The 16,826-nt window shown below is 43.5% G+C and overlaps 1 protein-coding gene across 1 annotated transcript in view; it reads right to left on the reverse strand.

Moving 5' to 3' along the window:
- Positions 1-12,534: 12,534 nt before the first annotated feature.
- CFAP52 (cilia and flagella associated protein 52) overlaps positions 12,535-16,826 on the reverse strand; it is a 54,564-nt gene continuing 50,272 nt past the window's right edge. Inside the window, exons 13-14 of the mRNA XM_049766284.1 lie at positions 15,092-15,203; positions 12,535-12,848 (exon numbers count right to left, since the gene is read on the reverse strand). Coding sequence (XP_049622241.1) covers positions 12,673-12,848; positions 15,092-15,203 — 288 coding nt within the window. The 3' untranslated portion in view covers positions 12,535-12,672. The remainder of the gene's footprint in view (positions 12,849-15,091; positions 15,204-16,826) is intronic.

Genomic DNA, 16,826 nt, shown 5'->3' on the forward strand with positions numbered 1-16,826 from the left:
CTGAAGTAAACAGTACTTGGTTCCACTGAACCATTTCCTGACAGCATTTGAGTCCTAGAATATAATGTAGAAAGCAGATTTAGAGCTATTTATCCCGGAGCCTCTGTAGGCCCCAACTTCTCCTCCTGCTGAAAGCCTGTGAGGTTTGGTAATGAGACACTACATTTATCAGACAGACTTGTAGCATCTGTGACGTAATATTCAGAGCTGTCTGTGCTAGTGAAAGACTTGCTGATTGGAATTGTCTGAAAACTTTTGAGTTTAAAGATCATCACAATTCCCAAAGCCATTCAAATGCATCGCCTACTCTTTAGCATAAGGATCTAGTATTTCTGTCTACAAGATTATGAGTAGCATGGTGGCAAAGCAGCAGTCCCTTTTTGCCTTCTTATCATCCCTAAGTGTTGAGAGTACTGGCAACTGTCCCAAAGATGGAAACTATGAGAGGTCATAACAGGAGTGACTGAGACCGCCCAGGGGTTGAGTAACACCAGTGAGGAGTGCTACGGCATGTTATCAAAAGCCATCAGTCAGATTCACAATTGTTACCTGAAATAAGACCTTAAGATTCTAAGAGAATCCTCTTCTAGTCTCTAGCTTGTTCAACAAATCTAACCTTTTTTTTATTTTTCAAACCTTCATGTCCATTAAAATAGTCCAATAAGATACCATCAAAACTATTCCCAGTAGTAAAGCCAGGAGAAATCACCTTTAGATATAAGAAACGGAGAACTCTTAGCCAAGTAAGCAGCTGTGGAGCTAAAATCCTGAACGTTAGTATGTGTGTCATCCATCAGACAGCATCATGTCGGACCCGAGAGAACTGCGATCTGATATCCAAGAATCTCCAGCAGAGTTCCGGGATAGGGATGTCAGAGAAGACACTGAACAGGCCTCGAGTTCCTGGGAATGTGTCAGAGCTACCTGAATGTGGGCTGTTCATATCTTATAAGCCATGGAGGGAGGCTATGATCTAGGATGGGAGGCCCTTGGAAATGACCAAACCACACAAAGGCACCTTCTGAGACAGGGACATGGTTAGTGAGATTCCCAGAAACCATGCACAGTCTCTGCAAGAGACAGGAAGGGCAGAACCTGCCAAGTACCCCAAAGTGCTTCTGAGGAAGTAAAGGCCATGGCTACAGTAGCATCTGTGTACACACAGGGAAGACTCCAACAGAGACTCCTGTCATTCTCCAGGTGGTGCTAGTGAGTCTGAAAATAGGGTGGTGGTGCTTCCGTTCTGAACCACAAAGATGCGCCAAGAAGAAATTTCATATCAATAAAGCCCTAAAAAGTACGAAAAGCACTGACATAACAGTGACTCATTGATCACAGCAGAACTGGACCACTCAATGGCATCCCCCACTGCTTTCTCATTTGAGACAGAAAGAGGCTTCCATAGTGAGTACAGGGAGTAGATGCCCCTTCCCAGAGCTAATGGGAAGCCCTGGGGAAGGATTGCTCCTGGAAGGAAGTTCCTAACTGATCTCACCTGTCTAATGTTTGGCCACCCATGTTGCCCCCACCCTACAGCAACCCCAGTGCTTTTCAGAGCCATCAAAGACATCCAAAATGCAGATCTCAGAACTCCTGTGAAACTCTTGACTAGTGGTATGGCCCCAGAACATCTTAAAGACCATCTTAAAGGTGAGAAGGGTCTACTCTTATGGTGATTGTCCCTACAGAGCCCAAAACAGAGGCAGAAATGAGGCTATGGAAGAGTCTACTCCTGCCTGGGACAGAGACAGCCAAGGTCACAAGGCTGCCTACATGTGTCATGTCTCTTATCATGGTCTTCCGGGCACCACCCCATAGAAGAAGCATGCAGTGTCCTGTGCCCCACCCCTAAACCCACTCTCAGGGAGAGAGAAAAGGATTTAAATAGAGAATATGCTGCTGAGGCACCTCTGACCTCCTTGGCCATTGTCAGGAGAGAGTGTGCCCAAGGGAACATGGAATTGATGGTGAGGTCCCTGCACTCTGCATTCTCCTGCCAATTGGTAGTTAACTGTACTTCAACATGTCTGCAGTTCAGGACTATGTCAACCCGGAGGATGGTGGCACAGCTGTAGCCAGAAACAAACCAGCTGTCAACTTCACACACAGATGTTGACTGGCACCAGCAAGAGGGCCGAAAAGTGTGGAGGGGAGAGGCCACCTCATGAGAGACCCATCCTGATTCACACAAAGGGTAGTACTGAATCTCCATACAGAATCTCCTGCTGCTGCTTTCCATGCCAAAGCAGGCTGTTCCGATAGGACCTCGCTGCAATGCTTGGGGACCACCAGGCCACACTTAGCAGTACATAGGGACCATGTGGTATCTGGGATACAGCCCAGCTTTGCACAGCAATTCCAGCAATTATCAGTCCTAGAGGTGCTATTTGGAGCCATCAAGGACTTGCCTCAGAGGTAGGTCTCAGAACTCCAGTGAAACTCAGGCTAGTGGTATGGAACCAGGCCAGGAGGACTGTGTGGCCTTCCACTCAAAGTGGGGAGGCACCAAGTTCTCAAGGCTGTTGGACCCACATGGGCAGGACCTTCCTCCAGCTCCCAGAAACAGGGTAGAGCAAGAGTTGCTGAGCCCACCTGGATGAAAGGAACCTCCTCCGGCTCCCAGAGACAGGGAGGGGGAAGGCAAAGTTGACCCACACGTGTAGGCCCAGGAGGATACCTTAAGGCACAAGTGGTCCAGAGTTAGCACTAGCCAGGGACCCCACCTGTTGACAGAGCAGTGGGGAGAGGGCTTTCTTCCAGGGACAAGAGCCACCAAAGGCAGGTGTCCACTAGAGGCACCCAGAAGCCCTTTCCAGTCACCCAAGCTCTCCGGGAAGAGCTTGGAAACAAGTTCTCACTATGGCATCGGACAGTCAGAAATTTTGGGGGCATATCAGAGAGCTGGGTTCCGGGGGCGATCGATGGTCCTGGCTCCTCAAAGCAGCAGTGAGAAATTCCCCTCCAGCACTTGGCTCTGATCCAGCAGCGGTGTTTTCCAGAAAATTCTGTGGGCTGTGCCCTCAGTGGCCCTGTAGCCACCACGCAGCTGTATCCTGTCACCTATAGAAGCTCCAAGTCATGCAACAGCATAAGATCCAATACTTAAAGTGCCTATCCAAAAAAAAAGGGGGGTGGGGGGAGGCACAAAACCTTGCACACCAGCACTCCTTCGTTGGTTTGTTGGTTTTTCTTTTAACTTTTTCTCTTTTTTTTCTTCTTTTTTTTTCTTTTTTTTTCTTTTCCAATCTTTGATTATTATTTGATGATTTTTTGGAGTATTTTGTTGCTGTTGTTTTTATGTTTTTCTTTCTTTTTGTTTTTGTCTTCTTCCAGCAGAACCACACAACTTGAATCATCTTGTTTTGCCTCATGAATTGAGGGGGAAAATAAAAATGAATGGTACCAGGACCAAACAGTCGTATGGACACTGAGTGGAATTAAAGATGATCAGAGTTAAACACCAAACCCAAAGTATACCCTGTATACAACAAGCTCTACAAAAAGGGGAACAGGTACATTAGCCTTCGGGGAGGGATAAAGGAGGGAGATATGGGACACATGCTGGGGAAAGGGCGGGGAGAGGGAGGACAACCATGATGGTGAAAATGGCCCTGATTCATTGTCACTATGTACCTTCAATATTACTGTGAAAGATTTGTTACTCTTTTTTGGTCACAATAAAAATTATTATTTAATTTAAAAAATAATAAATATATTAGCAAAGCAAAAAATAAAATCCCACTTGGTGAGGAGCCCCAGAGCTGAGGGTCTCACTGCATGGCTAACTAGCTATTCTCAGTAACAGAGATACTGTGTTAGAAATAACCATAAGTGCTGAGAAATGTGGGTGAGCAACACATGGGGTGAAGGAAACAGCAGCTCAGAAGCCCCAGTAAAAGAAGGGCTCAATTCTCGGGGGCCAACCCACACAGCATTTCAGAGGTTACCCCATGTGTGACTAATGGGCTGGGCCTCCAAGCACAGGCAGAGGGGAAGGTCAGGAAGGTCAGAGACTCAATCCTAGCCATAAGGAAAGGAAGATGGGATATAGGGGAGCTATCCCGTGCCAGCCACAGCCTAAGGCTCAGCCCCAAAACCAACGGGACCAAGCAGGAGAGCAGAGGACAGAGCCAAGAGCTGTGGAGATTCATGTGGGGTTTCCTCAGTTCTGGCCCAGATATAAGTGAGGGAAAAAGAGGTGGCAAAGGTCAAAGGTCACCTACACTCAGTTCTGAGTCTCCAGCCCTGCCCTCCACATAGATTCAACTACATTAGCCATCCCCAGGGGTGCAGTTACTCATAGCTCTGTGGTCCCCAGTCCTCTACACTCACCCACACTGGCCATTCTGGGGGATGTCGTTACTCTGCAGTCAGTACTGTGGCTCCCAGACCCCCCCCCTTGCACAGACTCCCCCACACTGACCATTCCTGGGGAGCACAGCAGGATCCGGGGCTCCAGAGGGAGAATGCAGAGGGTGGGAAGGTGGCAACGACCACCTGTGAACGTGACAGAAGAGGCCAGCAGGGGAGGCGGCACTCCCCCAGCCATGATGACCCCTTACTTTTTCTTTCCCTTTGTGGCTGGGGCACACACCAGCAACCTGGAAAAGCCTCTTCATCTGCTCAGGTCAAGGCCGTGATGGTGAAGTCCACATCCTGCCTGCAGCGCCTGGCTGCTCAGTTGTCCCCACACGACTCCTCTGGCAAGGCTCAGCTCTTGCTGCTAAAAGGCGAACAAGATCTGGGGACTAAGGAAAGAAGGGGTGACCGGCTTACATTAGCCCCCCCTCCCTCTGCTTTGAGTGTTAGCCCCAGTGACTGAGCTTGCAAAGCCAGGACCTCTGGGCCTTGCTCACTGGTGAAAGCCAGGGCTGCCACCACATGGTCTGCCCACACACCATCTGAGTGCTCATAGTTCACATAAAAGAGGTCAGTGTCAGCATTATGTGTCCAGTGGGCAGTGTCCTGTGTTTAATTTAAGTCCAGGTAGCAGGGGACTGGAGGACCCAGGAAGATGACATGCACAGTACAGGGAAAATAGGGTGGGAAGAGGCATGTCCTGGGATGGAAGGCCAGTGCAATGTGCTCCCTTGCTCCAGCGGATCCAGAGAGACGTAATGCAAGGCATAGAAGCAAAGGGGCATGTCATGGTCTTAAAAGCAAGGGAGGGTGAGCTTTTTAGAGCCAAGGGATGCCGAGAAAATTACACATGGCAAAGAAGTAATAGGGTGGGAAGAGAGTCAAAGCCTTTGAAACAAGGAAATAATGAAAGAGGTTTGCATCAGCATTTTAGGTCCACAGGTGCATGTCCTGGGAAAGAGAGTCAGGTGGTGGGAGCTAAGGAGAGATCTTGCATGAAGCAGGGGAAATGGTATAAGAAGAGGGCTGGAGCCCATAAAGCACTGAGAGTGTGAACAGATCAGTGTAAGCATTATGTATCTGTACAGAGGTGTCTTGGGTCAGAGATTTGGGCAGCAGGAATCCTTCCTCAATCCAGGGCACCCAGGCAGAAATCATGCATTCAGCAGGGAGTAATTGGGTGACAAGAGGTTCTACACCCATGACACACTTAGAAGGTGAGATAAACCAACATCAGCAAAATAAGGCCAGAGGGACATATCCTGGGTTCAAGAGTCAAGTGCAGGAGAGTGCATTGGTCCAGGGAACCCACAGAGAGGTCATATGATGTATGTTCAAAAATGTCAAAGGAGGGTCAGAGTCCTTGATGCAACTAAAAGGCCAGTGTCAGTTTTATGGGTCCAAAGGGTATTGTCCTGGATATGCGATCCGGGCAGCAGGGACTTCTTCACACAAGGGACAAATCATAATGTTGCAGGTAAAATGGGATGGGTAGAGGATCAAAGCCTTTGATGCACCTTAATGAGAAAAGAGGCCAGTGTCAACCTTATTATAGATCCATAGGATCATGTCCTAAATTCAAGTTACATTGCGGGGGCTTCCTCCTCTGAAGGAAACAAGGAGAAGGCAGAGGGAAAGGCATAAAGGAAACAGAGCCAGGGCAAAAGGGTGTAATAAAAGCATTGGAGACCTTGAACAAGTCTTGGTCATGAAATCTGCCGTATCAGCATTATGTTTCTGTTGATCTGTCTCCTGGATTCAAGAGCCTAGCAGTGAGTGACTGCTTCCTTGAACCAGGCCCACACATAGTGCAGTGGCAACAAGGTGAGAAAAGAGTTGGAGGCCTTGAGAAAATTGGATGAGGAAATAGGCCAGTGTGAGTATTGTGGATCTACAAGGGAATATCCTGCATTATAGAACCAGGCATTGTGGCTTTCCTCTCTGGAAGAAAATTCAGGAAAATGGAATGCATAAATGGAAAGAGGGTTGGAGCTCTGAACACATGTAGATGAAAATAGAAGCCCACTTCAGCATTAATGAACAGTAGTGGTGTGTCTGGAGTTCAACAGCCATAAAGTGGGGGTTTCCTCAGGTCAAGAAACAGAAGAAAAGATAACACATATCCTGGTAATACAGAGGGCAACCCAGTGGGAAGAGGATCAGATTCCTTGATGCATCTAGATGGCAAAAGAGTCCAGCTTAAGCATGATGGAACAGTAGGGGCATGTTTTGTGTTTGAGAGCTGGGCACAGGGGTGTTCTCATTCCAGGGGACGTAGGTAGATCACAGGTGGCAAAGCAGAATGGATGGGGAGTTGGAGCCCTTGGTATACCTAGATGACAAGAGGCCAATGCTAGCAAGTGTGTAGGGCATGCCCTGGTTTGGAAGAGTCAGGTGGTGGGAATTTGCTATGTCCAAGGGACCCAAGGAAAGTTCATTCATGATTCAATGGGAATGGGTTAGGAAGAGGGTCAGAGCTCTTATTCACCTAGATGATGAAAGAGGTCAGCATTAGCATTATGGGTCTGTTCGGTTGTGATCTAGTTTCAAAAGCTGACAAAGGGGCTTCATTAGTTTAAGACTCAAGAAGAGGTGCTCATACATGGGTAATAGGGTGGGAAGAGATTTGGAGACTTTAAGTAGCTCAATGACAAGAGACCTAGAGAGAGGTCATACACGGCACATAGGGGAGAATGTTGGAAGATCCCTTAATGGACCTAGATGATGAAAAAGGCCAGATTCAACCTTATGAGTCCATAGGGGTGTGTCCTGGATTCCAGAACCAAGTGAACTGAAATTCTTTGTTCTAGGCAACCCAGAGAAGATCACATATAGCAGGGGTCTCAAACTCAATTTACCTGGGGGCCACAGGAGGCAAAGTCGGGGTGATCCTTGAGTGCAAAGTCAGTAGTAAGTCTTGAACATTGGGGGTGTGACCCAAATAACATAAACAAAACAAAACAAAATATTGTACGGAGGGCCGCAAATGAGACCCCTGACATATAGGGACAAAAGGGTGGAATCAGGATTTTCATCAATGAGGTTGAAAGTGTTCTTAGGTAAGTGACCTGGGTTTGAGATTTAGGCAGAGGTGGCTTCCTTGGTCTAGGGGACTCGGGAGGTCACATACAAAGCAGGGACAACAGAGTAGGAAGAGAGAGCACATGACGCATCTAGATTATAAACAAGGCAGCATTAGCATTATGTGTCATTGGGGCATGTCCTGGATCGGGGCTTAGTAGGACCAGGAGACCCAAGGAGGGGACATGTACAGTACAAATGCATGGAGTTGAAAGAGGGTGTTAGTATATGCAGATGACAAATAGGCCATTGTCAACATTATGGGAAAGTAGGGGTGTGTCCTGAGTTGGAGAGGTTCTGGTCAGTAGAGGTTCTCAATCTTGGGGACCTAGGAAGGTCACACAAATGCTGTGAGAAGCATAATGGGGTGGGAAGAGGTCAGAGCCTTTGATACACCTAGATGACAAACGAATACAATGTGAACAATATAAATCCATGGGACATTACCTGTGTTCAAGACCTGGGATTCAGTTCAGGGACTCAGAGCTATGCACAAAAGTTGAGCAATGGCTTGGGAATAGATTTGGAGTCTTTGAGAGACTCTGATTATGAAAGAAATGAGCATGAGCATTATGGTCTATGACAAACGTGTTCTGGGTTAGAGAGTTAGTTATTAGGGCTTCCTCTCTTGAGGGAAAGGCAGGGAAATATCACAAACAGTGCAGGGGCATAGGTGGGATGAGGGGCAAAGTCCTCGATGCATGTAAATGATGAAAGAGGCTGTATCAGTTTATGGGGCTCCAGAGTTGTTTTCAAGTTTTGATAGCTGGAAGTTATTATTATGGGTCTGAAAGGTCATATTTTGGGGTTTGAGAACCTGGCAGAAGGAGCTTCTTAGTTTCTGGGGACCAAATAGAGATCCTGAATGGTATAGGCAGTTGGATGGGAAGAGTCGTAGTCCTTGACACAGTTAATTGACAAAAGAGGTCAGCATGAAGGCTGTTGGGAAATCTTTAAATTTCCTAATACATGGGTGAACATGGAATCTTGCTGAGTAAAATGAGTCAGATGGAGAAGGACAGACAGAATGCTCACACTTATTTGTGAGATATAAAAAAATAGTATGAGGGGAAGGGGGGAATAGTATAATAATACACAAAGACAATAAAAAGGAGGGCCAGGAAAACTGGACCACAGTAAGAAGCAAGCTGGGAATATTAGTGGTTGAAAGTGTACGCTGGTGAAATGTGATGTGTGCTCAAACATTTGTACCCAACTGAAACTCCATTATGAACAATTTTATAACTGCATAGCGCATAGTAATTCAGTAATAAAAATGAGAGAAAGGCCAACATAAACATTATGGGAGTGAAATGCCATATGATCATGTGATCATGTGCCAGTCAGTGAGGGCTTTCTCAGTCCAGGGGACCAAGGAAGATGTCACTCTTGGTGCAAGCAGACCCCTTGATGCACCTACATGATGAAATAGGCCAACATCATCATTTTGGGTTAAGGCCATGTCCTTGGTTTGAGATCTGGGTGGTGAAGGACTTTCTCTGTCTAGAGCAGGGGTCTTCAAACTTTTAAAAGTGGGGGCCGGATTACGGTCCCTTAGAGAGCTGGAGGGCTGGACTATATGAGTTACTAATTCCTACTCACACTGCACATATCTTATATAAATAAAATGAAAACCATTTATAAATAAACAGATCATGCACCAGTATTTCAATGGGAACTGTGGGCCTGCTTTTGGCTAATGAGATGGTCAATGTCCGGTTCCATATTTGTCACTGCCAGTCATAACAAGTGATGCAAGTGGGCATCAGTTAATCTTGATCTGGTTGGCGATTTCAGATGTTTCATTCTTGAAAAGTCTGTTGACAGGCATAAGTGCTACCAAAGATGGTTACCATTTTGAGTGCATGGTTCCTGATATTTGGATATACACTGAGTGTATATGCTGGCAGGTATCTTGGCAACCAAACAGCGCTCACTGCTGGTGGGCCGGATCAGAGTCCTCTGTGGGCCGCATGTGGCCCTCGGGCCGTAGTTTGAAGACCCCTGGTCTAGAGAACCCAGAGAAAATTCATGGATAGCACAGGGACAAAGGTGTAGGAAGACAGACTGAACCTTTGACTCACAAGATGAGTCAAGAGGCCATTGTCAGCATTATAGGGCCATAAAAGTGTGTCCTGGGTTTGTGAAAGCTAAGCAGAGGCTTTCTGGATTCAGCGGACCTGGGAAGAGGTCACACAGGGCACAGGGGCAAAGGGAGGAAAGAGGGTCAAAACCCTCAAGCACTTAGATCATGAAAAAGGCCAGCGTCAGGATTAGGAGGCTGAGGACATTTCCTGGAATCAAGACTATTAGGAGAAACTCCTGTGTCCAGATGACAGAGAGAGATCACACACGTCTTTAGGTTCAAAGGTCAGGAAGAGGGTCAGACCCCTGATGTCCCTAGATGATGAAAGAGGACTGTGTCAGCATTATGACTTCTGTAGGGTCATGTCTTGAGTTCCAGAGCCAGGCAGAGGGGCGCTTTCAGAAGTGAGGTTATAAGTAGTGCACTGGTAACACTATAGGAAGAGGGTCCGAGATCTTGATGCACTTTGATGACAAAAGAGGTCAGCTGATCAGCACTATTGATACGGACATTTCCTGGTTTCAAGAGCCATGAAAATGGGGATTTGGGAGCTGTTATGCATGCATAAGGGTAACTGGATTGGAGCCCTTAACAAACATGACCAAAGAGACGAGCATCAGCATTATTTATGTGTAGGCATCTGTCTGGGATTCAAGAGCAGGGCAGCAGGGGTTAGCTCTGTAGAGGGAAATTCGGGGACATGTCAGGCACAGCACAGAGACAGTAGGTGGGGACTTGACTTGCCCTCTCCTCCCAAGATGGCCAGTTTCTTGCTGAGTTGCTGAGTGGGCCAGTGTATCCATGATCTCTCGCAGCTAGGTTTACTTCTTGTTTGAGAAAAGAGTGAGCCCAGGGAGCTGGTCAGGTTCCTCAAGTCTCTTTTATGTTTTTAGCATGTTTTCACACCAGTTTTCACAACACCGGGTGTTGAAGAGGCTTCTCTTGCTCCACATTGTATTTCTGACTCCCTTATCAAAGATTAATTGATCTTGTATCTGAGAATTTGACTCATGATAGTCAAGTCTGTTTCACTGATTTGTGTTTTTTCCAATAACATGGTATTTTATCTACTGCTTTAGCTTTATACTACAATTTGAAGTTGGGGAAAGTGATATCTCCCATCTTTAAAAAATAAAATTCTCATGGGATTCTATGTTCAGTTCAGTTTTCTGAGTTCTTTGTGTTGATACGATAGGAATGATCACAGAATTGTTCATTTATTACATTTTGATCTGTCCTTCACGTTTGTTTTAGTTTTAAATTATTTTTTAGTCATTGAACCACACCTCGTATAAATCAGGTTTCATGGTCATTCTCTGTGATGTTCAGAGGACCATGGGGTGTTAAGAATTGAACCTGTAAATCCTACAAGCAAAGAATGCACTTCAACTTTGTTTTTCTATCTACAGACCACATGTGACTGTGTTCAGGGTTTATTCATGGTTCAGGTGAGACCCCTTGTTTTGCTCAGGAAACTATATTCAGTGCAGGGATCCAACTAGGGTTAGGAGCAATTCAAGGCAAGAAGATTCTTAACCCTTGTATTATCTATTCAAACCAAAAAGCAATTATATATTTTTATTTTTTGGGGGGGTCACACCTGGTGATGCTCAGAGGTTATCCCTGGCTATGTGCTCAAAAATTGCTCCTGGCTCAGGGGATGAGGGGGTTATATGGGATGCCGGGGATAGAACTAAGGTCCATCCTGGATCAGCCGCATGCAAGGCAAATGCCTTGTGCTATTGTTCCAGCCCATATTTTTAGCTTTTTAAACCATCTTTCTGGCCTAGTCACTTTTATTTTTATTTTTAATAGTATTTTTTATTTAAGTACCATGATTACAAACATGTCTGTAGTTAGGTTTTAGTTATAAAAAGAACACTCCCCCTTCACCAGTGCAGCATTACCACTACCAATACCCCCATAACCATCTTCCCCCACCTCCAGCCTGTCTTTGAGGCAGGCATTCTATTTCTCTCACTTATTATTGTTGTCATAATAGTTGTTACTGTAGTTATTTCTCTAACTGCACTCATCACTCTTTGTGGTTTGCTTCATACTGTGGGCCAGTCCTTCCATCCTTCATCTCTATTGTCTCTGGGTATTATTACAATGTCTTTTATTTTTCTTAAATTCCACAGATGAGTGAGATTATTCTGTGTTTATCTCTCTCCCTCTGACTAATTTCACTCAGCATAATAGATTCCAAGTATAGGAAAATTTCATGACTTTATTTTTCCTGAGGACTGCGTAGTATTTCACTGTATATAAGTACAAGAGTTTCCTTAGCCACTCAACTGTTGTAGGGCATCTGGGTTGTTTCCAGAGTCTGGCTATTGTAAATAGCACTGCAATAAATATAGGTGTGCAGAAGGCATTTTTGTATTGTGTTTTTGTGTTCCTAGGGTATATCCCTAGGAGTGATATAGCTGGATCATATAAGAGCTCAATTTTCATTTTTTGAGGAATCTCCATATTGTTTTCCATAAGGGCTGGACTAGATGGCATTCCCTTCAGTAGTGAATTAGAGTTCCTTTCTCCCCACATCCCTGCCAGCACTGTTCTTGTTTTTTTGCGATGTGTGCCAGTGTCTGTGGTGTGAGATGATACCTCATTGTTGTTCTGATTTGCATCTCCCTGATGATTAGTGATGTGGAGCACTTTCTCATGTGTCTTTTGGCCATCTGTATTTCTTCTCAGAGGAAGTGTCTGTTCATTTCTCCTCCCCACTCTTTCATGGGGTTAGATTATATTTTCTTGTTAAGTTCTGCTAGTACCTTGTATATCTTAGATATTAGCCCCTGACCTGATGGGTCTTGGGTGAATAATTTCTCCCATTCTGATGATGGCCCACTTTTATTTTTAGAGGAGATAAGCAATGGTATCTATGACTAAGTCATAGAGATGTGAAATTTATGGAGCCATTGGAAAGATATGACAGAAAACAAGTGAGAAAGTAATTTTAAAAAGCATTTATTAAATACTGAACATATTTTTCTAAACATATTTCAATTAACATATATAATTTAAGAATGTAAAATGGATCCAGTAACCACATGTAAGAAAAAAGGACCAACCCTGACATCATCTAAACTTAGTCTTCAACAGAACTGTCCAGTGCCCTGAATTGGTGACATTCTGGTATTTCAGGAGGAGAACGGATACTTCCATCTCAAAATGGCTCCATCAGCACTTACGCTAATGATGTATTGATTTCCAGGACTTATCCGGATGCGCGTGATGTTTCCACTGTGCCCAACCCCGACGTGAGTCACTTCACCTTCATTATAATCCCAAACTTTGACTAGATGATCATGCCCACCTGAAAAAAGAGAAAAGTTAAATGGTATTATTACACTAGAATAGGAACAGACCTGATTTTCACATAAATGATTATTTCACCTGGCCCCAGATGTCAATTTAAAGTCTTTTCTTTGTAAGCTTATTGGTAGATACACACACTCAGAAAAAAGTTTGAGATTACACTATGCCTGGTTTTAAACCTTAATTAAATATGTTTGTGAGACTTTATTTCTTATAGTACATTTGTTTGTCAATGCCCTTAAGAACTCAGGATTCTGGCAGGGCATATGATATTGAGGTTGTCCCACAAAGCATTTTGCACAGTGAGTGCTCGCAGAAATATTGATTTGAAAGTCTGACTTTCTCTTTAGTAGGAAATCACAGCAAGATTTTCTGGAACATTCAATTCATGGAATGGCACATTTCTTTTTTTACAGAATGCAGTTGGCTTTCCAAACAGTGCTCAGGGTATTTGAAGTCACTCCTAAGTGAATTTGGTCAATGCAGGAAGGTGGTTCAATGTAAGAGATGAAGGAGATTGCACTGCTCGGTCCCTGCAGTGTTGGGACAGTCAGGGCAACCCCAGCTGTGTTTGGGAGTCTCCAACGGTCAAGTCCAGTAATGTGGAGCCACATGGTGCTAAGAATTGACCCCAGATTAGGACCACAAAGGCATATGTTCTAACTGCCATAATGTCTCCACTAAGCAGAGGACCAATTTTATAATCCACAGGGAAAAATCAGGCAACATGAGTCTTAGCTTTTATTTGTACAACTCCTAAAGTTCTGGGGAAATATCTTTCTGACCTATAGTTTCTGGAGTCTTCCATTTTCACATGCTTGCTGCAGATTGCGGTGCTGAATCCAGTGACATCTCTCTGTCTCTTCATTTTTTGTGTGGACTCATATGGTGATTATTCTTTTTTTAAACTTTATTTATTTATTGATCGATGAATTGGTTGGTTGGTTGGTTGGATGGTTTTTGGGCCACACAGTAGCAGCACTCAGGGATCATTCCTAGCTTCTTCACTCTGGCAGGCTGGGGACCATATGGGATACCAGGAATGAACCAGGTTCCTCTCAGTTTGGCTACATGCAAGGCAAATGCCCTATTTCTGTGCTATCTCTCCAACCCATCTTTCTTCTTCTTCTTTTTTTTTTTTGAGTTTTGTTCAATGCTTTAATATCCAACTCTTCACCAATGCACACTTCCCACCACCAATGTTCCATTTCCTTCCCTCCCCTTCCTCAGTCTACCACTATGGCAGACATTTCTTCTCTATCCCCACTATTTTACTCTTAGGTACTGTGATTTGTAATGCTGTTACTAAAAGCATATCATCATCATTTTATCTCATTTCAGCGTTCAATTTTTGTCCAGAGTGATCATTTCCAACTATTACTGTCATAATGGTTCCTTTTCTGTTCTAACTGCACATCCCCTCATCTTTGTAGCAAGCATACTATTAATGACCAGTCCTCCTGGTTCTTGTTTCTATTGTCTTTGGGCATTATTCTCATACTTTTTTCAAATAGCCCTCAAATGAGTGCTGTCACTCGATATTTATCCCTCTTCCTTTGACTCATTTCACTTAGTACTATACTCTCCATGTCTATGTTTTAGCAGATTTCATGACTTAATTTTTCCTGGCATATTATTCCATGGTGTAAAAGTACCATAGTTTCTTTATTCACTCATCTATTCTCAGGCATTTGGGTTGTTTCCAGATCTTGGATATTGTGGATAGTGCTACAATGAACACAGGAATACAATGCCTTTACTGCATTGTTGTTTGGGGCCCCCAGGATATGTTCCCAGGAGTGGATTTTTTTGTTTTCTTGAGGAATGTCCATATGGTTTTCCCAAAAGCCTAGGTCAGTTAACATTTCTGCTAGAAGTGAATGAGAGTGTTTATGCTTTGGGGGCCATGTGGTATAGGGATCAAACCAGGTTGATCACATACAAGGTAAGTACCTTGACCCCTGTACTATTTCTTTGACCTCATATTGACCTTTACATTTGTTTTGCTGTCACTTATGGTTGCTTCTTGCCTGGGAATTTCATGTTGTCATCTAAATATAGTCCCCCGTGCCTGCCAGGAGCAATTTCTGAGCACAAAGTCAGGAGTAACCCTTGAGCATCACTGGGTGTGTCTCAAACCCAAAAACTAAGACATATATATATATACATATATATATATACACATACATGCATATATATACATATGTATACTTATCTTTTTATTCCTATCCCAGGACTAACCTGTGACAAAATGTTCTCCTTCTACTGTGATGTCCATACCATTTATTGATCCAGACAAGGAACCTTCTAACTCTCTGATTTCTGACCCATCAAATACTTCCCAGTAAGCAATCTGGAATTCAGGAAAGAAACAATCAAGCATGAATTAACTCAGTGGAATTATCCATACATGTGATAACAAAAGAAAGTTTTACTTTATATAAGAAGTAAGAAAAACACATCCTGGGAAGATACTCAATCTGAAATTATAAACAGACTACAACAAGGATAGAACAGAATTTTAATTATTTTCAGTATTTAAGAATCGCATTCTATTTGGAGAGGCTGGTAAACCCATAATGTGATGGAATGTTTTTTATTAGCCAAGGAGACTAAGTTGGAAGAAAACTATAAAAGTAAGGATAAAAGTAAATCTTTATCCATTTTTCTAAATATATTTTTATAAAATAAAGCAAGCCATGGGTAGAATGGAAGGGGAAAATATTCCATATCTTCAAACTGAGGAACGATGGAGAAATTCAGAGCATTCTAGAGGCTGAATTTTAGAGATGTGCCTTTATTGTGACTAAATGTCCCCTCCCAATCTTCCCCAACCTTTCCCCAAAGTTCTCTTTTGTCTCAGATCAAGGAAACATTCCACAGGCTTCAATTTAAAGACCAAATGATAAAACATCATCCATTCCTATGGAGGGACAATAGTTTAGGGGTGAGTCAGAGAGTCAAGACTCAAGGTGAAGAGATGAACATCTTTCATATTCTTGAACTTTAAAATTTAGAAATCTGCAGTCTATTAAAAATATTAGCTCATTCTAAGTAAAGAATATTTGGCCAAAAGTTAGGAGTATGAATGTTAGTATGCATTCTCTTTCTTTTAGCTTTATGTTGATATTTGCTTCATGTTGATATCATATCTCTTTGCTTGATGTTGCCATCATTACTTATAATCTAGCTCAAAACTGTGTGAGGTAAATTATTTTAGGAAAAAATTTTAGGGATATTGGAGATTGGAGAAATAGTACTGTGTATGATAACTGCCTTGAACGTGGCTGGCTCAGGTATGAGCCCCAGTATTCCATAAAGGATACAAGTCTTCCAAAATTAATCCCTGAGCCAGGAGTAGGCCCTGAGTACATCCAGGTGTACCTGACCCAGAACAAAACAAACATTTATTTGTTTATTTATTTATTTTTTAAAGTTCTATTTTCCTCTTTCCCCCTTTTTGCCACACCCTGGAAGGTGCTTCCTTGTGTTCGATTTCATTCAATTTCTATGTTTTGGTTTTTGGATGACACTCAGAGGTACTCAGGACTTATTCCTTGCTCTCCGAATAAGGATCACTCCTGTCAGGCTCAAAGGATTAGATGTGGTGCCAGGATCAAAACGGGGTTGGCTTCATGCAATGCAAACAATCACCCTAGCAGCTGTACTATTGTTCTGGGTCCTATCAAATCTTTTATGTTTTGTTTTCTTTTTACCTGTTACATTTCATATAATCTTGCTCATTCAATATTCACTTTTCATCTATCTACTTGCTCAAATGTATATTGAACTCATTCCTGGAACCACAAAGAAAGACTCCCAAGGCTTTGTCCTAGGATCTGTGCAAAAACCAAAATCTCTAATTATAGAAGACTGACTTTGACAACCACAACTGAACAGAACTTCTCCAGGGACCATAAAGAAAAACCTTGGGGTTAGACAACTAACATGTCTGGAGCTTATAGTCGGTCTTATG

The sequence above is a fragment of the Suncus etruscus genome, chromosome 20, assembly GCF_024139225.1.
Source record: "Suncus etruscus isolate mSunEtr1 chromosome 20, mSunEtr1.pri.cur, whole genome shotgun sequence".
Lineage (NCBI taxonomy): Eukaryota > Metazoa > Chordata > Mammalia > Eulipotyphla > Soricidae > Suncus > Suncus etruscus.